The 25,009-nt window shown below is 55.1% G+C and overlaps 1 protein-coding gene across 7 annotated transcripts in view; it reads left to right on the plus strand.

The window, feature by feature from the left end:
- Window positions 1–25,009, plus strand: part of WSCD2 (WSC domain containing 2) — a 117,302-nt gene that overhangs the window by 89,149 nt on the left and 3,144 nt on the right. For all 7 annotated transcript variants that reach the window (XM_045458224.1, XM_045458219.1, XM_045458217.1 and 4 more), the window contains 4 exons: window positions 3,386–3,507; window positions 5,953–6,127; window positions 12,658–12,822; window positions 19,827–20,027. In XM_045458224.1, coding sequence (XP_045314180.1) covers window positions 3,386–3,507; window positions 5,953–6,127; window positions 12,658–12,822; window positions 19,827–20,027 — 663 coding nt within the window. The remainder of the gene's footprint in view (window positions 1–3,385; window positions 3,508–5,952; window positions 6,128–12,657; window positions 12,823–19,826; window positions 20,028–25,009) is intronic.

Consider the following 25,009-nt stretch of genomic DNA (forward strand, 5'->3'; position numbering starts at 1 on the left):
GCAGGGAAGAGAGAACTGGATGGTGCGAGCCTGCGGCGCGCTCTGGAAATGAGCCATTTAACCAAATTCCAGATGTCTTCTCCGTTTGCTAGATTTGCCTCCGCGAGGAATGACTTCGGGCTACTGGGTGCCAGGTGGTAGAAGGAATCACTAGGGTGACAGCTGACATTTAAGCCGATCGTTCCCGAACGCCCTCCCTCCCCCTCCTCCACCGTCTTTCTGCCTGGGGAGCGATTGCGTAGCCCTTTCCCTGCACGTGAACGTGAATAGATGTGTATATGCCAACAGGGCGGGCTGACTCCCCGGAGAGACCCAGAGACAGACGTATAGAGTGGGGGCATATACGTGTTTGCAACTTTAACTTGCTTCCCTTTTTCCGAAGGGCTGACATTTCGTTGCTGACAGCGATCCATAGTAAGTTTTTGCCACCGGTGGGGGCCTTAAGTTGGTCCCATGACCTCGTGGGCTAAGTCCTGCCACTGTCGGCTGCAAAATGAGAGTTTGCTCCCCGCCTTCCAGAGTTTTCCCCAAGGTGCAGTGAGGTGATGTTTGTGAAGTTCCCAGCACAGCAGCTCACACGTGGTAGGCACTCGGTAACTGACGTCTATTTTTGTGCTCCTGGTTTTGATCTGCACTGTGTGAACGGTGTCCTTGGTTTTACATGAAAGCCGTGTTCTGGAAAGGTTCACATAACTCAAACGTGAGCACGGCTGACCTCAATTTTAAACGGGCATCATGGGGGCGCCCGGGTGGCTCAGTCGGTTAAGCGTCCGACTTTGGCCCAGGTCATGATCTCACGGTTCGTGGGTTCGAGCCCCGGGTCGGGCTGTGTGCTGACAGCTCAGAGCCCGGAGGCTGCTTCGGATTCTGTGTCTCCCTCTCTCTCTCTCCCCCTCCTCAACTCGTGCTCGCTCTCTCTCACTCTCAAAAATAAACAAACAACAGCAAAAAATTAAATGGGCATCGTGAACCTTTTGGGAAATTTGACAGGGGCATTTAAAAACTTTTAAATTTGTCTTAATGACATTGAAAAAATACATATTCACTGTAAGAAAAAGAAAAGGGTTTTAAAAAGATGGAAATAAAAATTGCCTATACTGCTACTCCATTTGTCAGCGTTCTCCAGGGAAACAGAACTTGTAGGAGTTTTATTTATATATACGTTAGGAGACTTATTTAAGGCATTGGCTCATGCAGTTGTGGAAGCTGGCAAGCCCGACATTTTTAGGGCAGACCAGCAGGCTGGAAACTCAGCAGTTAATGCCACAGCCCTGAGGCAGAATTCCTTCTCTGGGAAACCTCAGGTTTTGCTTTTAAGGCCTTCAACTGATTGGATGAGGCCCACCCTTGTGCTCAAGGGAACTCTCCTGTAAGTCTTCCCAAAGTGAACTCATTATAAATGTTAGCCACATCTACAAAGGACCTTCCCAGCAGCAAACACTGGGGCGTCATAGCCTCGCCAAGTTGACATAAAACGACCATCATGCTTGCCGTTCAGAGATGACTGTGGCTGTCAACATGTTTGCGTAGGTCCCTCTAGAGATTAATGTTGAGGGTTCATTTTTTTTTATTAAAAAAAAAAAGCACCTTTTTTTATGGCGGCGCCTGGGTGGCTCAGTCGGTTAAGCGTCCGACTTTGGCTCAGGTCGTGATCTCGCGGCGCATGAGTTCGAGCCCCGCGTCAGGCTCTGTGCTGACAGCTCAGAGCCTGGGGCCTGCTTCAGACTCTGTGTCTCCCTCCCTGTCTCTTTCCCCCTCCCGCACTCTCTCTCTCAAACACAAATAAACGTTAAAAATAAATACATAAAGGAGCCTTTTTAAAATGTTTGTTTATTTTGAGAGAGCGAGAGAATCCCAAGCAGGCCCTGTGCTGTCAGGGTAGAGCCCGACGTGGGGCTCAGTCTCAGAATCTAGAGATCGTGACCTGAGCCGAAGTCAAGAGCCAGACGCTTAACCGCCTGAGCCACCCAGGCGCCCCTGAGAGATCACTTTTGTACAAAATTGATATTTGGTCATATGGGCAGTTTTATAGTCTCTGCTTATATTTAGCATCTTAAATGCATCTTTAGCTCTCTAAAGGAGCCTTGAATGCTGTTATTATTGGCGGGGGCATGGAGTCCCATTGTGGTGGTGGTCTATATTTTATCTGCCTGGTGCTTCGTCGTTGGGCAGCCGGCGGTTCCTAGCCTTCCACGTGTTAATGCGAGTGAGTGCGGTGGGGAACGTCCTTATTTATACACCTGTGTGCCCCCCACAGTGGGTGCCACAGGGGCCCGCCCACGTCCCCTTTCCCTGCAGTGACTGCCAGCAGCCAGTGGTTCACGTCTGCCCACTTGCGCGAAAATAAACCTTGGCCCCAGAGGAGCGGGCTCTCCCAGGACGTTGTGTCCCGCGGCCAATATCTGACGCGCGGCGGGGAAGGGGGGACACACGGCCAAGGCCGGGCCCCTTTCCTTGCAGTGGGACTGGCTGTGGCACGGCTTGTCATCCGTGCTTGGGTGGGTGGGACCCAGCCGAGGTGACATCCTTGCTCGGTTCCTGCCCTGCTTCTCCCCCGCCCCCCTCTCCTGAGAGCACACCTCAAGAAAACACTGTCTCAGGTCCTGCTCGTGGCAAACCGGGCCTCGGGCACCATCGCTGCCTGTTGCTTTGGGGTGACTGCGCGGCCTCCGAATTCCCTGTTGTGTGCCTGATCGGGTTATCTTAAAGGCGGTCCCTCCGGCAGATCAGTCCCTCGTAACCTGTACGTGCTCAGCACTGGGTGGGCAGAGGATGATGGGAGGGAGAAGGCAGCCCGGGGTACTTTGCTTCCCTCGATCCTTGAGCAGCCGTCTCCTGAGGGGATCACGAAAATCCTCCATGGCGTGTATCATCCCCCTGAATGGGGGGTGACCGTTGTGGAGGATGAATAAGGCACAGGAACGCTGACAAAAGGGGACAATAGGGCCCCACAGGAACATCGCGGGACCGTTGACAAAGATGCCAGGGTTGAGAAGACTTTGAATTATGTAGCCGATCCGTCTCCACTCTGGTACGCTGTGTGACCTTGGGCAAGACTCTTGCCTTCTCTGGGCTTCGATTTACAAGCACTTTTTGGGGCACCTGGCTGGCTCAGTCAGTTAAGCGTCTGACCCGTGATCTGGGCTCCGTCGTGATCTCCCAGTTCGTGAGCTCGAGCCCCAAGTTGGACTGTGAGCTGACAGCGCGGAGCCTGCTTGGGATTCTCTCTCTCCCTGTCTCTGTGCCCCTCCCTCGCTCACAGGCACATGCCCTCTCACCCTCTCTCAAAATAAGCAAACGTTAAAAAATACATAAACGCACTTTTCTTTGGAAAGTGGTTTGCCAAGCTGAGATCTGACCACTGCTTTTCCCTCTGGCCCTCCAGATGGAAGCGCTGTCTTCCGAGGCTGCTTCCGCAGGCCCGACAACCTCTCCCTGGCCTTGCCCGTGACCGCCGCCATGCCGAACATGTCCGTGGACAAGTGCGTGGATCTCTGCACTGAGAAGGTGAGCCCGGGGTCCTGTTCACAGAGCTCCGGGTGGGGTGCGGGGGCGGGGGCAGTGTGGAACAGCTGGAGGAAAGGGGGTGCTTGGCTGGAGAAGCCGCAGCTCGGGCAGGATGAGGGGGTCATCCCTCTGATGTGTGACACGGGAGAGAAATGCAACAGTTTCCTGTGGATCTAAGGGGCGGAAGTTACAGAGGGTCGATTTCTTTCCCCCTGAGGAAGTGGGTTTGTTCTAATCGTGGGGAATGCTCAGGCCTGAGGCTGACCTTCTAACTGGGCCTACAGGAATGAGGAGACGATTGTCAGGGAAAGGCAAGGGCAGCCCCACTCTGGCAAAGAGTGAGCTCCCCGTCACCGGAGGCAAGCACGTCGAGTCAGGGCAGGTGTGGCATCCAGAACGTTGGGCGTTGGATTGAAGTTGGACTAGATGATCTGTGGGTCCTTTCTCAGCCCGAGATCCTCCCTCCCTGACCAGAGAGTGAACTCCACAAGGGTAGGGGCTGTGCCTTGAACACTGGTGCCCCCCCCCCCCGCCCCGATACCCAGAGCAGAGCTGGGCACAACATTGGCACTCAGTGATGTCTGGGGAACTCTGTCCTTCTTTCAAGGTGAGCTGATTGCACGAGCAGAAGCGCCCCTCCCCCACCACAGAAAGGTGGTTGCCCATGCCGAGAACCTACTTTGTGCCAGGCCCCGTGCTCGGTGCTGGGGATGCACGGTCACCAAGATGGCGTGTCTGTCCTCAAAGATGCTGGTGGTTGTGGGGGGGCCTGCCTCGTGGCTCCTGCTGGGTGCTCCAGCCTGGACCCCAACTGCCGAATGCCCCACCTGCACTGAATTGTCCTGCTTGGCCCAGCCCTCACGGGGGCCCCTGATCCATGAGGCACACCTCGCAGGAATGCAGAGGGCTGCCACTCACCGAGCACGGATCTCATGCTTCACCTCTCACGTAAAGGCTTAGACTCAAGAATTTTCACCCCCATTTCACGGATGACAAAAACCAAGGCCTGCACAGGGGAAGGCCCCTGCCACACCTACGCTCTGAATTTCTGAGCTACCCTAGAGACCTCCCATCCCCCTTCCCAGATAGGCTTCCAGAGCCTCCAGGCAGGCAACTTCAAGTCACCAAGCATTTCCTGAGTGCTTGCTCTGCTCCTAAGAGACTTCCTGGCAAGTCAGGGGCCAAGTTCATAGGCTTAGGAGGTTTGACCAGCTTTTGATCCAGCTTTCTCTCTCTCGGGTGGGCATGGATGCCCCTCTTCCATGGCATCCCCTCCAGGTGGACAGTCCTCGGTCCCCGAGGGCCCTGGAGCCTGCAGGTGGGACACCAACAGTGAGACAATGAGGTCCCAGGGCAAAGCAGCGTGTAACAAAGGGTCGGACTGCACGTAGGATTGGGAATTGAGGGTATGTGGGTGGATAGGGAGCCCCCCCCTGCAAACCTCCCTCTTCCAGTTTCTTCTGATCTCCTTAGGGAAGGAAAAAAAATCCCAGGGATTAAGTGACGGAGGGTACAGCGCTGCCTGTGCCACGGGTGGAGGAGATCTAGGATATTGGGGGAGGCTCGCTGTGTATCACCTGTTAGAAAATGCCATCAGTCACGGCCCACGCAGACCCACCTGCGTACCAGCGTCTTTGTCTCTCCCTCCCTCTCTTTCTCTCTGTCTCTGCTAAGAGGTGAAGTCCCTATTCAATGTCTGTTAGAAAGAAACCGATCCTATGGTGCCACGCTTGCTGAATTGGTTTGTTACTAGATTATTCCTGGGACCCGCTATCGGGGAGGATTCAGGGCTGCGGATCTGGAGCAGAGGCCAGTCGGGCAAGGGGCAGCCCAGTCCCCTCCGAATCCAAGTCCCCCCCCCCCCGCTCCCGCTTCGCCGCTCCTCGGGACAAATGAAGCAATTGGAAGCAGCTGTCGCCACGAAATCGTGGCTGCACGTGGCTGTCAGTATCCTGTTTGTCGTGAAAGAACGGGCTCACACAGCCTCTCCCAAGGCGTGGGCTTCGTGTCCCCCCTCGGCCCGGACTTAACGGTGGCAGGGCGGGCGACGGTGAGAAGAACATGTCCTGGTAAGTTTTCCTTCCGGTCCTCCCGGAGAAAGCTTCCTCTTGGAGCTCAGGTGTCTCCAGTACTTTCCGCCTTCCGCTAGTCTCCGCCTTTGCAGGAAAAGCGGAGCCCACCCGGCTCAGGGCCTCGTTGCAATTGAATCACACGGTTTTCCTTCTCTAGTGTTTGCAGCTACGGCGTGGACGCGGACGCCGGTGCTGGTTTTATTTGTCAGTTACACCTTAATAAAGCCGCGTAGGAGGCGCGCAGGGCGGGGCAGAGCTGTACGAGTGAAGTTGGCCGCGAAGGGGACGCTGGGAACGCCAGCCCTCCTCTGCGTTGGGAGCCCGGTCAGTCCCGCGGTTTGGTGACCTCCTTCCTCCCCGTGTCCCGCTCCAGGAGTACCCGCTGGCGGCCCTTGCGGGCACCGCCTGCCACTGCGGGTTCCCCACCACGCGCTTCCCGCTTCACGAGCGGGAGGACGAGCAGCTCTGCGCCCAGAAGTGCAGCGCGGAGGAGTTCGAGAGCTGCGGGACCCCCCGTTACTTCATCGTGTACCAGACGCAGGTCCAAGGTAAGCCTGGGCTCCCCCAGCTGACCCCCGGATGCTGTCCAGGGGCTTCCCTCCCCGGAGGTGCCCCGGTCAGCCCCTTTCGTGCCGCTGGTGCTGCTCAGACCGGGGGGCGGGCTGGGGAACTTGGCTTTAGCGACCCTGACGGGCAACGGAAGGAGGGCCTCAGGTGAGGGGGGGGCGGTCTGCAGACCCTCATCTCTGTCCCGCATACCGAAGCCCCCCGCTTTGGTGGCTCTTCTCCTGCAGTTGGAGGCAGTGAGCTTGAGTGTGACGTCCCCAGGGCTGGGCGTGGGGGACCTGGGGGACCAACACAGAGCTGCCGCAGGATCCTGGGCAAGCCACTTCCCCTTTTCGGGCCTCAGTTTCCCCATCGGTAAAATGAAGTTATAGAATGTGGACTTCCAAGAGCCCTTTGAATTGTAGGAGTCTGTCTGTTGAGGTATAAATTCTTCTTTCTCTGTCTCACACGTTCCACTTCTGCCCCCCTCCCTCCCTTTGCTGGTGGGACCCCCACTTCCTGTTCAGCTCCCCTTCCGCCCCTTGTGGCTGCCAGCCCGTGGCCGCGGTGCTGAGGACGCGTCTCCGGGACATTCTTTGCGCCAGAGTCCGTGTTGAGTCCTTAGTTCACGCTTTCTCTCTGAATCCCCTCAGCTCTCCTGGGAGGCAGGAATAATCATCACCGCCCCTTGACGGTAGGGAAACTTAGACTCAGAACAGTTCAGGGCCTTGCCTGAGGTCACGCCACGGAGAAAACTTCTAGATGAAAACCATTCCCCCTGACCGAGGCATCACGACGGGCGGGTAGCTCTTGGAGAGGTGCCTTGACAGGACACTCGGCCCAAGGGAACCCCGTGAGGGGTTACCCCGATGTCTGAATATGCCGACCACCCTCTATGCGCTGGTCGAGTGCGAAGCCTCAGCTCATTTAATGATGTAAAGCCTGTAGTGAGTCTACGACCAGGGCAATATCATCCCCATTTTCCAGGTAGGAGAAGCAAGACCCGGGAGGTGAGAACTGGCCACAATTGTACATCTACAAGAGTGGTTTGTTTTCATGTTTCTGACTCCAGAGCCCCTGCTAGAAAGCCCTGGCCCCAGTGTAAAGAACACTCCCTATACCCCCTGAAGCCTGGAGACCCAATAGCACCATTGGGCTAGACTCCTCTTCATCTCCCAGGAACCGGGCCACCCCATATGGTTGGGCAGGTTGGGCACTGCACAGGCACAACCTACAGGGAAGGTGGTGCCTAAAAGCCAGCCCGTGCTCTGCCCTCTGGATGGAAGTGCCTCTCTGTGCCCAGAGGAAGGAGAGAGCGCCTTTTCCTGATGTGCACAGGGGTGCCAAAAGCTAGTGGCATCCCAGCAAAATCTTGTCCCCTTTTCGGTCCCATGGGGTTACCAGGGGTGGCCATCGGTGGCTGCTTCCGTGGCGCCTGAGGTCCTGCTAAGAGCCCAGGGAGCGGGAATCAGTTTAGCAAGTGTGGCTCTTGGCTTTGTTTACACTCCCGTGAGGGGGACGAGCCTTTGTTCGCCTGCAGGAAGTGTCTGTCAGTCTGTGCAGAACTGTGTCCCCTAGCCTAGCGGAGAGTTCTACGTAGATTAATCATTCCATGACCGTGAATGGCTTTGATGTGGACGGGGAACAGACATTGGAGCCTTTTCAAACGCAGATAAAGAGCCCCTCATTGATGAATTTGCTCCTTCCCTGTGCCGTGTCCCCAGGCCATTACTGGTTTCCAGTTTTTCCACGTCAGGCTTGCAAGCTCCTCAATGCTGGCGAGGTTTGAGAGGCCTGTGGCTTATTGGGGCTGCCAAAAGCCTGGTCTGTCTCGGCTGCCATTTATTGAGCATTTACTATGTGTTAAACACTCATGTTCCTGCCAGGAACTAGATGGTCATTGAACACCTGAGTGCCAGATACGGCCTAAGCCACTAACTCCTCTAATCCTCCACGATAGTCCAATGACCGAGGCATTGCTATCATTACTGTTTTACAATTGATGCAACCTGGCACAGAGAGGTTGGGTAGCTTGGCCAGAGTCACACAGCTAGGACGGGGCAGAGCTGGGAGTCAAACCCAGGCGGTCTGGGTCCTGAGGCTCCACTCTTTTTTTTTTTTTTTTTTTTTCTAATGTTTTCTTTTAAATTTATTTTTTATTTTTTACATTTGTTTATTTTGAGAGACAGAGACAGAGCACTAGTGGGGGAGGGGCAGAGAGAGAAGGAGACACAGAATCCGAAGCAGGCTCCAGACTGTGAGCTGTCAGCACACAGCCCGACGCAGGGCTCGAACTCACAAACTGTGAGATCATGACCTGAGCCGAAGTCAGACGCTTAACCGACAGCCACCCGGGCGCCCCCTGAGGCTCCACTCTTAACCACAGCTTCTCAGTATATATTGGAAATACTTCACACATCTTATGCATTTAATCCTGTAAGGTGACTAGCCCCGTTTTACAGGTAAGGAAACAGGCTCAGAGAGGGGAAGAGACTCGTCCAGTATCACACAGCTCCCCCTTACCAGCCCTAGACTAAAACCCAGGTCTGTCTGATTCCAGAGTTCTCTACAGTATTGCCTCCAGCGTTTGATTGACGGAGCTTAAGCACCAAATAAACTTTCTTTTTAGGGCTGAAAACAACAGCCTTTATACCTCAGGGAGGGTCTTGGCCTCCCATTCAAGTATTTGTTTTTGTTTTTGTTTTTGTTTTTTTTAATTTTTTTTTTACATTTATTTTTGAGAAACAGAGTGAGACAAAGCGTGAACGGGGGAGGGGCAGAGAGAGTAGGAGACACAGAATCTGAAGCAGGCTTCAGGCTCTGAGCAAGTGGTCAGCACAGAGCCTGATGTGGGGCTCGAACCCACGAACTGTGAGATCATGACCTGAGCCGAAGTCGGACGCTCAACCGACTGAGCCACCCAGGCGACCCCCATTCAAGTATTTGAATGGAGCATTCTGTTTTCTGGAGAAATTGAGGAGCCAGATTTTTTTTTCCTTCCTCCCAGCATTTTATGATGGAAAAATATCCAACCTCCAGGAAATTAAAAAAAAAAAAAAAAGGAATCCTACCATAAACACCCATAATGTGTCCCATAGATTTCACATTTGTCAACATTCTGTTATGTTTATCCTACACCTCCCATTTCGCCATCCTTGGTCCTTGTCTTCGTCATGCATTTCAAGGTACGGTTGACCCTTGAACAAGTCAGGGGTTGGGGTGGTGCTGACACCCTGCACAGCCGAAAATCCACATGTCACTTCTGACTCCCCCAAAACTTAACTACCAACGGCTTGCTCTTGATTGCAAGCCTCAATGCTCCATGTATCGTATGCTGTGTCACAGTAAATACGCTAGAGAAAAAAAAGTGTTAGGAAAATCTTCAGGAAAACACATTTAGGGTAGCCTATTGTGTTTATTAAAAAATCTGCAGATAAGTGGACCTTCACAGGTCAAACCCATGCTGTTCGAGGGTCAGCTGTTCAGTTGCAAACACTGAGACACTTCAGGGTACGTATCCTTAATTTTAATTCAATATTTGCTTACGGTTTTTGAAGTGACCTTTGTGTAGCGTAGAATGCACACATTTTAAATGGGCTATTCAGTGACAAGTGGATAATTCACGCCCCTTTCAAAACGCAAGACCTGGGGGGCACCTGGGGGGCTCAGTCGGTTGAGCGTCCGACTTCGGCTCAGGTCATGATCTCATGGTCCGTGAGTTCGAGCCCCGCGTTGGGCTCTGTGCTGACAGCTCGGAGCCTGGAGCCTGCTTCCGATTTTGTGTCTCCCCCTCTCTCTGACCCTCCCCTGTTCATGCTCTGTCTCTCTCTGTCTCAAAAATAAATAAACATTAAAAAAAAACAAAAACCCCCCCAAAAAAACGCAAGACCTGGGCCGCCTGGGTGGCTCAGTCACTCGAGCCTGTGACCTCAGCTTGGGTCACGATTTCACAGTTCGTGGGTTCGAGCCCCGCGTCTGGCTCGCTGCTGTTGGTGCAGAGGCCACTCTGGATCCTCGGTGCCCCTCTCCAGCTCACGCTGTCTCTCAAAAATGAATAAATGTTTATTAAAACAAAATAGAAGACCGTACCATACTCCGGAAAGTATACACCTAGGCTGTTTTGCAGTATGTTTCCACGAAAACCATTTCCAGATACCCCCTTGGCTTCAACAAAGACCGGATTCTTCTTTTCCAAAGTCGGCTGTGCTCTGCACAGATTGAACCTGGGCAGTGGGGGAGGGGAGCCGGCCCTCGGACTAGTAGGAGCCACAGTTGATTGGCATCCCTATGTGGGAGAGCCCTGTGCTAACGGCACACGCCCTCATTTGACCCGCCTGGAGGACACCATGGTTGTCAATAGTCCCATTTTATTGGTGAGGAAACTGAGGCTCAGATCCATCATTTTCCCCAGGTCACCCAGCAAGTCGCTGGAGGAATTGGAATTTCAGTTCAGGACTTCAAACTTTTCCCTCGAGGGGCCGTTACGAGGCATCAGTGTGGCTCATAGATTTCAGTAAGGGCAGGTCTGGCAGAACAGGAAAGACGATGTGGAACCTCAGGAGGAATTCTGGGAAGGACGGGATGGAGGGCGGTATCAGATGCTGAGCAGGGGGCGGTCACCGGTGCCTCGGGCGGGACAGGCTCCCTGCAGCAGCGGATTGGAGCCCGGAATGGCGCTGCTGGGAACAGTAGGAGGAAGTGGATTGGAGAGTGTGGACAAGTCTGCCAGCAGTGGGGTGGAAACGGGGTGAGGACAGGGAGTGGCTTCTCGAAACAGAAGTGTTTAATCCTGGAGTGATCTGGGGGCACCTGGGTGGCTCAGTCGGTTGGGTGTCTGATTCTTGATTTCGGCTCCGGTCATGACTTCGTGGTCGTGGGATGGAGGCCCACATTGGGCTTAGTCCTGGGTGAGGAGCCTCCTTGGGATTCTCTCTCTCTCTCTCTCTCTCTCTCTCTCTCTCTCTCTGCCCCTCCCCGGGAGTGGGAGGGAAGGAAGAGAGAGTAGGGGTAGGATGCGGAGCAGTGTGGTGAGCTCGGGCAGGGGACAGGGGGTTGTCCACAACCCGAACTGAGGATTGAGGTCGTTGGCCCAGAGTGCAGAGGCAGGGCTGGAGCCCCAACTCTAGGATTCTCTCCTCTCCCCTTCCACTGCTTCCCTCCCCTTCCACTGGCCTTCCCTCAGCTTCCCTTACATCCGTAGGGGCCAAAAGAAACCACCGCGGTGCCTTCTCAGCTCCGGGGCGGGCTGCAGTGGGAGGTGTTGAGGCTCTGACAACAGGAGCATTGGGAGGACTCTGGAGAGCCAGAGAATCAGAATGGTACCCACCTGCCCCAACCCATGTACAGATGAGGAAGCTGAAGGCTAAAAAAAAACCAACTACCCCCCTGAGCACTTTAGCGCGTTAACATATTACATGTATCATGTCAGCCCGTACAAGATGCCTGCAAAGTAAATATTGTTATCCATCCATCCGCCGTGATATCCATCTACGTGTCTGTCCATCCATCTGTTTTTTTAATTTTTTTTTTTCAACGTTTATTTATTTTTGGGACAGAGAGAGACAGAGCATGAACGGGGGAGGGGCAGAGAGAGAGGGAGACACAGAATCGGAAACAGGCTCCAGGCTCCGAGGCATCAGCCCAGAGCCTGACGCGGGGCTCGAACTCACGGACCGCGAGATCGTGACCTGGCTGAAGTCAGACGCTTAACCGACTGCGCCACCCAGGCGCCCCATCCATCTGTTTTTAAGACACTGGTATCGTCCCTACTCTATGCCAAATGATACGGAAAGTGCTGGGGAGGCAGCAGAAAGCAATGTAGGCAGGGTCTCCAACTAAACAAATAGTCGTTCGAGTAACAGTTGAGATGAGCCATATGGGGGAGACGGACAGTGTTCGAGAATGATAGCCCAGGGAGTAGGGAAGGCAGGCGGTGCTGATTCAGCGGAGTGGGAGGAAAGCAGCAGTCTGCCTGGCAAAGGCAGGTGGGAGGGCAGCGACGGCTCCTACCCAAGGTGCCGAGTCAGGAAGGAGCAGGGCACAGATAGGAAGTGCGGAGACCCCAAGGGCCGGCAGGCAGGGGGTGTGGGATGAGCCCCGGAGGGCGAAGGAGCCAGGCCACCCGGGACTTGGAGGCCGAGATCAGAACCTTGGACTGGATCCCATGTAGGTGGATGCCGTATGAGGGTTTGCATCTAGAGGAAAGGACGGTGGAGTTGGGGGCGGTGTGAGAGAGCGACTTGCTGTTCCGGGGGGAAACTGAGGCAGGAGAGAAGACGCTTCCTTGTAGCTGATGTTCATTGAATCCCTGCTATGTGATCAACCCTTTTCATCCATGAGCAGATGTAACCCTCACGTCAATCCTGTGATGAGGAACGATTTTCTCCTTTTAAAGATGGGGAGGCAGGCCCGGAAGGAGTTCTGTCTTGTGCACTGGGTCATATGGCTGGGAAGCGGGCCGGGATGGGGCTCAAGGCCCTGGTCCCTTCCGGACGGGCGCTGTCCGCCCCTGACCACGCCCTGCCTTTTGCAGACAACCGCTGCATGGACAGAAGGTTCCTCCCAGCCAAGTCCAAGCAGCTCATCGCTCTGGCCAGCTTCCCAGGCGCTGGCAACACGTGGGCTCGCCACCTCATCGAGCTGGCCACTGGCTTCTATACGGGCAGCTACTATTTTGACGGCTCTCTCTACAACAAAGGTGAGGAGGCAGAGGGGAGCAGAGAGGACCCACCGGGAGGGCATGGGAATACCCTTCCTGAGCACCTACTGTGTGCCACTCCACTCACCCGGGACCTACTGTGAGCACCTACTGTGAGCACCTACTGTGCGCCACTCCACTCACCTGGGACCTACTGTCGCCAAGACCTACTGTGCGCTTGCCCCCCCCCCCCGCCCTTCGCTTAGAGCCCACCGACATCGCCTGAGCAGCTTCTGTGCCATCAGGCACCTACTGCGCGCACGTGGTACCTTCCCTCTGTTGAGGTCACCACAAACACTCCTTGAGCACCTACTAGGTGCAGGTTCCTCACCACAGACCTTTATTGACCAGCAGTCCTGTGCTGTATACAGAGGTACAAAACTAGGTTCGTTCTGGGGGGGGGCCTATGGAGCACCTGCTGTTGGTCTGGCGTCTTGTCTGCATTTCAGAGCCCACATCCTTCCCTCTCCGTCATAGGCAAGAAAGCCCTGGGGGTTCGCACTGGGGAACCGAATGTCTTGGATGAAGATGAAATACCCATGGGTCGTGAAGCCCCCTCCCAGACACGGCCGGGGGACTATCAGGGGACGTATGTGGGGCAGCCCTTGGCTGTGGGTCTTTAGGTCTGTCAACCAGATGAAGACCACTTCCTGGCTGTGTGACTTTGAGCCAGCTTCTGTGCCTCTCTGGTCCTGTGTCATCGTGCGCAAATCAGAGCTAACAGTATGTACTTGGTGAGGTCATTGTGAGGGTTAGTGAGTTGGTATGTGTAACAGGCTTAGCACAGAGTAAGTGTTCAGTAAATGGAGGCTGTGAATACTATGGTCCAGGCACTGGCGGGACGCAGCTTGGTGTTGACAGAGAGCCATCCTTCAATCCCAGCTCCGGGAGAGCCAGGGGGCGTCTGTCTGAGGGTGAGAAGCGGGAGGAAAGAAAAACAAGAAGGATGACAAGGGACGGGTTGAAGGATGGGCTTAGCAGCAGGTAGGGGGTCGGCCTTAGAATCCCGACTTTCTGTATATGGATCAGGCTTTAGTTTTGGCGTAAGTGATCATTTATTGAGCGCTTGATACGTATGAGGCTCCAAGCTGGGTGTCTCACTTGCTTATACCAGGATTTGAACCCAGGCCTGGCTTTCAACAGTATCTCTGCTCCTAACCCCTAAGTTGAGCTGCCTTTATGGGAGTTGCTGGGAGGAACCCAGGCACAGACAGGACTCTCTCCGGTTTGCCCTGGGGAGCGGCAGGGGGGAAGCCGACTCCGAAAGCATCCCGTGGCTGGCTCACATTCTAACCTTCCTGTGGCTGCAGCAGCAAGCCTGTTTATGGAATTCTAGAATGTTACAGATAGGAGGGTCCTTCAGGAGCATTTAGTCCAGGGACGCAAAGTGGTATCACCTCATGTGTCCGTTCCAATGAATCCATGTGTTAAGAAGGATTCTGAGGGTCTGTTCTCTTTCAGAAACCAAAGTGCCTTGATCTAGTAGTGATGTCTGTTGACGGTGTAGGAGGGGGAACAGTGTGGCCACCTGCCAGGTATTTACCACCTCTGATCTAATTCAGCCTCCTCAGTTTGGACCACGGGAAACAATCTTCAAATGGAGTCAGGGGATTGAATTTTCAGACCGAACTCTTACCCGGTACAAGACCTTGGGCAACATTTCTTTGCCTCTCTGAGCCTCAGTCTCCTCATTTATACTGTAGGGATGTCCACACTGAACTCCTAGCGGTTTTGAAAGAAATATAACGAGACCGTGTGTGTGAGGCTATGTTGTATACATTATTTTTTAAGCGACATGTAACTGGGACAGTCAACTATTAGGCAAAGGAAAGGGCTTGGCCTCTGACGACACATGAGAATCACCCGGGGAGCTTTTCAAGTCTTGATGCCCAGGCTGCACCTGAGACCATTTCCATCAGGATCCTACAAGGGGAACAGGGTGTCAGTTTTTTAAAAACCTCTCCAGGTGATTCGGGCACCGAGTGAGGCCCCTGGCTCCTAGACCGGGAGCCCAGTATTCTCACCTCTGGACCCACGGCATTCAAAAAATACTGTGTATTTTAGGGGCACCTGGGTGGCTCAGTCGGTTAAGCATCCAACTTCGACTCAGGTCGGTTCATGAGTTCAAGCCCCACCTCGGTCAGTCTGCTGTCCGCATAGACCCCACTTCACATCCTCTGTTCCCCCCACCCCGCCCCTCCCCTCCCATTTGTTCTCTCGTTCTCTCTCTCTCAAAATAAGTAAATAAACTTAAAAAAAAATACTGTGTATTTTACACTCGAGTCTTGGGGGAATATCAAGAGTTGGTAATTAGGGGGGCGAGGTGTGTATTAAAATTTTAAAAAGGAAAAGAGAGAGAGGGAGAACATACACCCTCCCTGGCCATTCCTCAGGCTCACACCGTGTGCACGTTTCCTTAGGTCCCTCCGAGAGGAGCAGCTGAAGCTTTTTGAACAGCTCCCCTTTCGTGAGGGGCTTCAAAATGCTTCCTGTGTCCTGAGCCCTTGCAGGGAACAGTGAGTTGGCCCTGGGAGTTGGGGGCTGGCAGTGGGGGGCAGGTGCATAGAGGACCCCCCCCCTCCATAGCATCAGTCGGTTCTGCTAACCCCACGTCCCTGCCACCACCACAGCATAAGGAAGTCCTCAGAGCTGGAGGGTCCTGGAGTGGGTGGGGGGGGAGTGGATTTGCCCCCACTGGGGGGCCAGTCTGCTGCCCCTTTCACACATCAGACCCCAGGTATGATGAGTTCGCAGGTGGAAAACACACCAGTTATTTGCACGCGGGTTTCCTCTCCCTGGGACCTCGGGCCCCACCCCCCTCCTAGCTCTTCTGCCTGGAAACCTGCTCCCCAAGCTGCGGGTCACATCCCCCTTTGCAGCGTCTCTGGCCGACTTCGACGTCTTCCTGCTTTTCTCCCTTGTATCCAGGGCTCTCCTCCCTTGTAGCGGGGCCCTTATTGTTGTAAATGTCATGTCACTGTTACTAATGCTGATCATTATGGGCCCGGCTCTGGGATGCGTGCTTACAGAGTTTGTGATTCAGTCTTGGGTGGGGGTTGTATGTGCAGAAGGTGGACAGGACTCACCCGAAAGGAGAGGAGGGAGTCCCGGGCAGAAGCCACGGGGGTGGGCGGACATGTGAGGAACAGCCGGAAGAGGAGACCGTGTGATTGGTGAATCAAATAGTCTGGTGGTGCTGGAAAGGGGGAGGGCTGGGGGGGGGGGGGCGCGGGAAGGGCAGCCGGTACCGGACAGGCAAAGCCCGTGCAAGCCCTCTGAGGACAGTGCACATTATCCTGGGGCCACAGGCTCGTGCAGGGAGTGGGGTGCAGAGGGGTTCTAGGCAGGGAGGTCTGTGCTAAGATGTGAAATACCTCTCTGGCCACAGAGTTTGGATGGGACATTTCGGCTGCAGAGACAGTGGTGGGGAGAAGGGCACAGTGGAAGGGACATTTAAGAGGCTGTTGATTAGAAGGGATGGGCCCAGAGCAGGTGGTTTCTGTATGATGAGTGGAGCCTCCACAGACTTTTGCTGGTTGGCAACTTTTGGAGTTTCCTCCTTCCTCCCTGCCTCTAACTAGCTGGATAACTGGGGGGGGGGGGGGGGGGGGGTGTCTGTCCCCCTGTCCCCTGCCCCTTGAACCTTCGATTTCCTCCTCTGGAACAAACTCGTGGCGGGGGGACCCCCCCAGGGCCCTCCCACTTCTGATGGGCTGCCTGGAATTTTCTCTGTCCTTCACTTTCTCGGCAACCTCGTCTTCCTTCATCCTGGTAACAGTCTGCCCCCGCGAGGGACTGTTGAGTAGAAGAGGGATGGAGGGAGAGAATGACTGACTGGTAGATGGAGTCTCCCCGCCCAGAATCCACATGTCTATACCCCTTGAGTTCTGCCTTCTCTTCCTCTTACCCAGGGAGGTTGGCCATTTGCAAACTATGATTTTCTGTGTGTCTGTCTCTCGCTTGGTCTTTGTCTGTCTCCCTCTTTTTCCTTCAGTCTTTGTTCTCTGTCTGATCTTTGTTTCCTTATTTTGATGTCTGTTTTTCTCTCCCCTTCTCCCCCCTCCTTCCGTCCCCCTTCCCATCTCAGGGACCCCACAGCCCCAAGTGCAGGCTCCCGCTCTGTGGCCTGTCAGAACCCAGAGGTGGGAGGGGCTGGGTGACTGCCCAGATTGGGCAGGGCCCTTCTCTGCCCCTGGGGGCCCACAGGTGGGGCAGGGCATTGGGGAGGCAGCCTCTTGGCCCTGCTGACACAGGACCAGTTTTCTGAGAAGTGCCTCAAAATAAACCCCATTACCCCTGGAGGACTGCCAGCCTCCAGGGTGTCTGTGTCCAGAGGCAGGAGTAGGGCTTTCCTGCCCCAGTAAACTCCGGGGTCTGCAGGAATGTGGGTGGAGTCTCTGCCCTTCTCTGTGCCTCAGTTTCCTTCACTGCAAAATGTACCTGCAACTCTAATAGTATTTCGCACTGATGCAGTGGAGTTGCTGGGTCCTGTGTCCCACAGGGCGCCAGAGGGCGCCCCCTGGTGGTAGAGTTCCACAATTCCGCTCTGGCCCCCGGCTTGCACGCGTGATTGCTCTGTCATTACCTACAGGTCCCTCCCTGGAGGACAGCTGAGCTAGGTCCTCAGGCATGCGGGTCCCATGTGGCTTCTCAAAGGCGCCTTCCTAGGCGCAGAACTCCTCTCTCTGGGAGGCACTGTGCTAAGTGGAATTTTCTCCACCTCCCTACTTTTCCAGGGTACCCTGCAAACTAACTTCTCAGGCAACCCGAGACCAAAGCAGGTCTTCTCTGGTGTTTAGTTTTTTGTATCTTGACAAATACTGTGCGAGGTTGACTCGGTCCCGTAGCAAAGAGAAATGTGATTGAGGGTCCCAGCAACCCCTGGGGGCTGATTTAAACTAGTCTCACCCCTCTGCCACGTTGTAGTTTTTCTTCTCTGAGAACCTGTATGCGTTCTTGTGCAACCCCTGCGTCTGTGTTTCTGTTGCTGTGCCGGTGGTGACATGGATTTTGGCAGAGAGAGAATGAAATCATAGTTGGGTAGCCCCTCGTCCGCGTCATGAGGGGCTTTACCGATGCCATGTGTGACTGCACGCCGTGAAATCCCCTGTGTCCCGGGCTCGCGCTCAAGCTTCCAGACCCCATTCCTCAGTGGCCCATGACACTGTGCTGCCCGTGGGCCTCAAAGGCTGTGGGTTCGTGTTTCCTTGTGGGCACGGGCCAGCGCCGCTGTGCAAGGCAGGACTAATTCCTACAGCTTCACTGGGCAAGTCCCAGGACGGAATCTGGCTCAGGACATGACATTCCATTCCTGGCGTTGTTACCTTGTGACCCCGGGGGGGGGGGGGGGGGGTGCCAGACCTTTCTGAAGCCTGATCTCCAGGAACAGAAGTAGGTCCCATGCCGGCCTCATCTTAATCCACCTTAAAAGCCAAAGGCAGAGCCTCAGAAACCTTCGTGCGTGGGCCAGGAGAGAACAAAATGAACTCTGAGGTTTGAGGACGCAGGGTGGCTCCTCAGTCCGTGACTTCGCCCCTAGACTTGTTCTCTTTGAGCTGCTGTTTATCGAAACACATACAACCGTGTGCCTCAGTGGTTTCTCACAGCAGCCCTGTGAAAGGGAAGGTGCATGGTGCCATTTTATGGATGAGGACACGGAGGCCAAAGAAATAACATTGAGTTGGAAACACAGCCGGTATCTGGAAGGTGCCGGTACGATACCATTTCTACGCGGCTTGCAAGATGCCATCTAAGCGACTTGGAGAACTCGGTCTCAGGAGCCTGGATGAGTTGGGTTTGAATTTTGACCCTGCCTCTCGCTGCCTGTATAGCCAAAGCACGTTCTTTGATCTCTCTCTCTGCCTGTTTCCTCATCTATAAAATCTCTCCCATTTCCCCAGCTTTTCCCCCCCAAAGTTTATTTTAAGAGAAAGCAGGGGAGGGGTAGCAAGAGGGAGAGAGACTCTCGAGCAGGCTCCGTACCTTCAGGCGCCCATCTCTGTCGAACTCGCAGACTTCGAGATCGTGACCCGAGCTGAAATCAAGAGTCAGAGGCTTGATCAGCTGAGCCACCCAGGCGCCCCATCCCCATGTTTTGAAATGAAAATCTGATCATGTCCCTTTCTCTTTTGCTTAAATCCTTTTAAGGGCTGCCTAATGTTTGTGGTCTCGTGCTGAACTCTGGGTCACAACCCCTACCGTCCTATCTGGCTTTACACTCCCCTCTTTCTGCTCTCAGCAGTCACTCATGTGGCACCTTCCTTCCGACCCACCCCCGGACCTTTGCATCTGCTGTTCCCACCACCTTTCCCTTCCTCTCTCGGGCTAGTAGATTCCTCCTTGGCTTTCACATGTCAGCCTAAGCACCTCTTCCTCCAGGAAGCTTTGCCGGATGCCGCCTGACGAGGTCCGCGATCTTGGCTAGGCGGGCTGGGCTGCACAGCTCCAGACCGTGGGTTATATCCGTGTCTGTTCCCTGAGTCTCTCACCATCTGGGACCAACAGCCTGCTAGTGCACGTCCCTCTCGCAGTGATGGAGGGACATACAAGAGTAAACAAGCATGTGGGGCACCTGGGGGCTTTGACGGAGACCTGCTTCTGTCCTCATCCAGCGGCCAGAGCGACTCACCAGCCATGCCTGGGGATGGGGCGTCCACCCAAAGAGGTCTCCCCCAGTGTGTCACCATCAGGTGCCTCTCGTCGTGCCTGAGCGAGCATCCCATGCCTCTTCTGCAGCGCTGTGGTTCCTTACGTTTATTTCGGTCACGGTTTACAGAATCTGGCTCCCAACGACAGCGAGACGCATGGGTCTTTTTGCAGAGTCTATCCCCACCTCCCAGCACAATGCCTGGCACGTAGTAGGTGCTCAGTAAATACAGGAGGAAAGGAATGGGAGCGTGAATGAACGTGGGAGGATAACAGAGGCGGCCTGTGGGCAGGGTGTGGCGGGACTCCTCGCCTCCCCTGCTCACGGCCCTGTACCCCCTTCCCCTGCCCGTGGGAAGGGTTCAAAGGTGAGCGGGACCACTGGCGCAGCGGCAGGACCATCTGCATCAAGACGCACGAGAGCGGCCAGAAGGAGATCGAGGCCTTCGATGCCGCCATCCTGCTCATCCGTAACCCCTACAAGGCGCTCATGGCAGAGTTCAATCGCAAGTACGGCGGCCACATCGGCTTCGCTGCACATGCCCACTGGAAGGGCAAAGGTACGGGGGGAGGGAGGGTGCGAGGCAGGGGTGCGGCAGGTTGGGGTGAGCAGCCGGTGCTGTCTGCTGCGAGGGATCCAGGCAGGCCCCCCCGCGTTCCCCCTGCCCCCAGCGTCCCCTGCTGAGAGCCAGTGTGATGCCCTAGGGCAGCGGGCAAGGGCCTCGGCTTGGGCCCAGGAGCAACTCCCTGGGTTCAATGCCCAGCTCCACCACTTCCCTCCCCTGGACTTAAGTGTGTCCCATCTATAAAATGGGGGTAATCATCGTGAGGCTGTAAGAATTTAACCCTTTAAAACCACTCTGTAAATGTGACTCGTTATGGAGATAGAAACCCTCACATGATTGATATGGGATGGATTGAAACCGTTTCAGGAGCCCTTTCCCCTGGGAGTCAGGAGACCTGAATTCAGCCCCGGGTCGGTGGCTGGTGGCCATGAGGTCACTTATGAGCTCCTAAGGACTCGCACAGCAGCACTGCAGTGAACCACCCCTAACAACTCTGGGTTGTGAGGCTCCAGGAGGTTAAGTGACCTGCGCCCGGTCACACAGCTGGGAGGTGACCGTTGACCCCCCGAGCAGTGAATCTTAATATGATCTGCCTTTGACATTCACCTCTGGTACTTAGATGACAGCTGTGTGGATGAATGTCTCACAGGGAGGTGGCCCACGATAATGGAGAGAGCTTTACCGTCAGACCCAAGCTCTGTCCTCCTGAGTCTCTTGAATCCCTCTGGCTCTCAGAATCCCCTATCGGCTTCCACCCGCATCGCCATCGCGGTAACGAGAGTCTTGAAACCCCATTCGTTTAACCCTGCTTTTACAGCCGGGACAAGCTAAGCTCAGGGAGGTGAAGAGGCTTCTCCAGGACGCGGGAGAGCTGGGGTTTGACCCCAGAAAGTCTTGCTCCTGAGCCCCGGCCCTTCACCACCACAGTGGTAACGGATGGGGCAAAACGTCGATGGAATGGTGAGAGTCGCAGGCCAGTAGGTGCTCTGTAAATGTGAGCTCTCTCCACCTTACCCAGCCTGCTCCAGCCTCAACACTGAGGGGTGCTTTCCACGTCCCCCCCCCCGACTCCCCAAAACTGCTCTCCAGCCCTGGCCCCTCCCCAGAGAGGACCGGAACTTGACGGGATGGTATGCACTGAGCAGTCCGACAGTTTCACCCGCAGCAGTGACCTCGTTCATTAAGACTCTTGTGCCTGTCTGGCCAACCGTGCCCTGGCTTCCCAGTTCAGTCAGGGGGGTCCTCTGCGCCTTCCCTTGCCTCACTGCCCCCGCCCCCCCAGAGGGTGGAAGCGTAGGCGGTGACATTTGTGCCCTTGTTCCCCGAGAGGTCCTCCGATTTACTTACAGAACAATCGAAAATGAACACCACTCAGGGCCAGGCTGAGACGTCTGCAGGCGCCCAGGGCAGAGGGCCTGTCCTGAGCACAGACTTTGCTGGTCCAGCTGGAAAGGACCTGGGGCTGACCAAGCCCAGGGGTCCCCAGCCCCCACTGCACGTCAACATCCCTGGAGGAGTGTGGGGAAGTCCCAGTGCCCACATTGCTGTGGTGGATCCCAGGCATCGGTATTTTTTAAAGCATCCAGGATACAGGCAGGACTGAGAACCACTGATGGTCTATTTATTAACGGGGAAACTGAGGCCCAGAGAGAGGCCGGGACCTGCCAAGGTCGTTAGGGCAGGAGTAGAATCCAGCTCTCTGGCTCCCAGGTATCCTGATGTCCCCAGGGACAAGGGAGGGGACTCACTTGGGAGGCTCGCATGGGGCCAGGCACTTTGCATGCTTCATGGCATTCAACCCTTCTAATTCCCGGAAGAGGGAAGAAAGGCTTTTGTGGTCAAGGTGGCATTCCATTGCACAGGCGAGGAAACCATCCCGGGAAGGCTTATTCACCTCACCGGGCTAAGGCCCCAGGGTTTGGCAGAGCTGGGGTTCAACCCCAGGCGTTAGCTACCAGGCTCTCTTACCTTGAGGGGTCTCTGACCTCCTGATGAGTTCATTGCTTCTTTCCTGGTTTAGCGCCAGGTCTCAGATTCAGACAGTTCCAGTTCCCAGGAGCCCCTTGCCTCTTTCCTGATCAAGGCAGCTGGGAGCTTGAAAACCAAAGATAAGGGAGGTGTCAGGACAGGCTCAACCACGAGGCTGCAGGGGATGGGAGAGAAGAGATTCCAGCAAATGTATCTCCTGTTGGGGGCCTGGGGTCCCAACCTGAGTCCAGGATGGCGGCGGGGCGGGGGGGTGCTTCTCCACCGCATCACCTCCCAGGCAGGCCTGACCCCGGTCTTAAGTGCTCTGAGAGCCTTCCCCCAAAGAACCATTTCTCTCTCTGCTTTAACGCCTGGCCCTTGGAGGCACTTGTTTGAGACCCTTGCTTTTAGGGCCCCTGCATCAGCAACATCAGTATCACTTGGGAACTGGTTAGAAAAACATTCTGCGGCCCCCACCGCAGACCTGCGGAGTCACATTCCGGGCGGGCGCCTGGCAAATCTGGGTCTTACCCATCCCTCCAGATGTTTGATACACATTGATGCCCCAACGTGAGAACCACTGCCTTCATAAAAACCTTGTAGCTTAGAGTGTGACCTGTGGATCAGTGGTGTCCATCACCTGGAAGCTTCTAAAAAGCTTTTCTCAGAAAGCACATCTCCGCCCTCCCCCACCCCCTGCCAGGGTCCCTGAATGGGAATCTGCATTTTAACAAGATTCTCTGGGAAGCTTCCTAGGCACTTGCAAGTTTGAGAACGCCTGGCTTAGAATGCCCTCCCCTAGCAGGTGACGGTCACCTCCCTAAGAGCAGAGCTCCCCTAGCTGCTGAGCACATCCGTCCCACCCTGCCTCTGCCCCCTTCCCCTTTAGAGCTGGGTCAAGGCCCTTGTAACCCTCCCCGCCCGCCCCCCATTTTGGGTTCCATAACGTTAATTTTACAATCTCCCTGGAGTGGGTCCAAAGCAAAGTTTTATGTGATATGATTACACAAGGTGAATCGTCCTGATCTGTCTAATGAAACAGACTGTGTTTGATGATTCCGTGGGGAATTAAGTGCAGTTAAGCTATTAATCAGGCCCCGGTTCTTCTCGACAAGAGGGAGCAAAGAGGGGCCCGAGGGGCCCTGCCAGGCTCACGTGTGGGACCGTTCCGGCAGAACCAGCACTGGTGACCAACGGTCCGTGGCTCGGCTTGCCTTTATTACCCGCTTTGAAGGCAGCGATCAGTTACCGGGAATCCTGTGCTAATCGGGGCTTCTGCGTTCACCTTTTATCCTTCTTTCTGATGAAGTGGGTTAGGAACAGCCAGGATGGCGATCTTTGGGGTAGGCACACAGCTGTTGCCGAGGCAGCTCGGGTGTCGCCCGGAAGCTCTGATGCGACGGGTGGGGCACCTGGGGCACCTCGGTGACGCCAGGGCACCAGCGTCAAGGAGGATCGTGAGCGTAGCCAGCACTTACGGAGCGCCGGGTGCCAGGGTTTTTGCCATGCTTACTCCATTCCCTCCGCCCAGCACGCCCCGGACGGAGGTCTTCGCGCAGTTGTTCTGCCGATGGGTAAACTGAGCCACCGGGAGACTGACCGAGCCCCTCAGCTACTCTAGGGAGGAAAGGGGTCGCGAATGCTGTCCGTCTGACTCCCAAGTTGTCCGTGAACAGACCCCGAGTCGTAGAACCACAGCCGAAGGTGAAGTGAGCCGTGGTAAACTAGGAGCTGATCCCGAAGGGTTTCCTAGGAGGGCAGGAGCCGGGCTCAGTCAGGGTTCAAATCCTGTCTTGGGTGATTACTGTGTGGCCTTGAGCCACTGGCTTCGTGTCTCTGAGCCTCCTTTTTCCTGTGAGTAAAATGGGCCCAATTCTCACTCTCCAGGCTTCTTGGGAAAAGGGGAGGTGGCCGACACATAGTAGGTGCTCAGGCAACATACGGTCCCATCCCCCGGTGATCTCCAGTCAGCAAGGATGCCATGCTGTCTCCGCCCGCCTGCATGGAAGGCCAGGAGCCCCATTTGCAGGACTCTGACCACCGTGCAGGCGGGTCCTTCCTTCTCCTCGACGACCACTGTGCAGCACCCCCTCCAGCAAATATTTGAGATGGTCAGAAGCGGCCAAGCCTGGAAATCCGATCTGCGTGTTACTAGGTGACTGAGTACCATCTCCGTCCACCTGGGCCTCTGCCATCAGAGCAGCAGGTGTCCTCAACTGTCCGGGACGCCGTGAGGTGACTCAGGAGTGGAGAGATTCTTAAAAAGAAAAAAAAAAAAATACTATACACATGCTATATGTTCTTTTAATCACTCATACATCTGGTCTTAACCCATTACAACAGTGTGGGCCCAATTAGCCAGATACATTGTAAATAATTTATCGTCAGGATAAAATCTATCCTTGTCACCAGGATATAGATTTCCCAAGCAGCGGTGGTGTTCCGGGGGGGGGGGGGGGGGGACACTGGGAGAGCCGGAGCCTCTCCACAGGTCTTGATGTGTTCTGCAAAGAAAGAGGAGCCCTTCATCACGTCACAGTTTGGCGGTTGGGAATTTCAATTTAGTTCAACAAGCATTTATCGAGCCCCTGCTGGGTGTAAGGCAGTGGGGGTGAGGCTCCTGGTGCCTGGGAAGGATTAGGACCTGGGATCAGACAGGCCTGGTCTGGAGGGTGCTGCCTGGGGCTGTGTGACCTCGGGCCAGTCACTTACCCTCTCTGAGCCTCAGTTTCCTCACCGGTGATACAAGTGAACAGTAGCCCTTTCCTTGCAGGGTAGTTTTTAGGATTGAATGAGATCATGGGCACCCATCACCCAGCAAAGGTTGCGGATTTAGTTATTAAGAACCAGTTGGGCTCCCCCAACCCAGCTTGGAAAACTCACCAGACTGTCGTTCAATAAACAAATCCCTCTGGAGGGGGCAGGGCGGTGGTGCTCTGTGAGCAGCAGAGGGTCTGGCTTCAGCGTTTTGGGGCACCTGCCCCCTCTGTCCTAGTGGGGGTTTGGAA

Source organism: Leopardus geoffroyi, chromosome D3 (genome assembly GCF_018350155.1).
Source record: "Leopardus geoffroyi isolate Oge1 chromosome D3, O.geoffroyi_Oge1_pat1.0, whole genome shotgun sequence".
Taxonomy (NCBI): Eukaryota; Metazoa; Chordata; class Mammalia; order Carnivora; family Felidae; genus Leopardus; species Leopardus geoffroyi.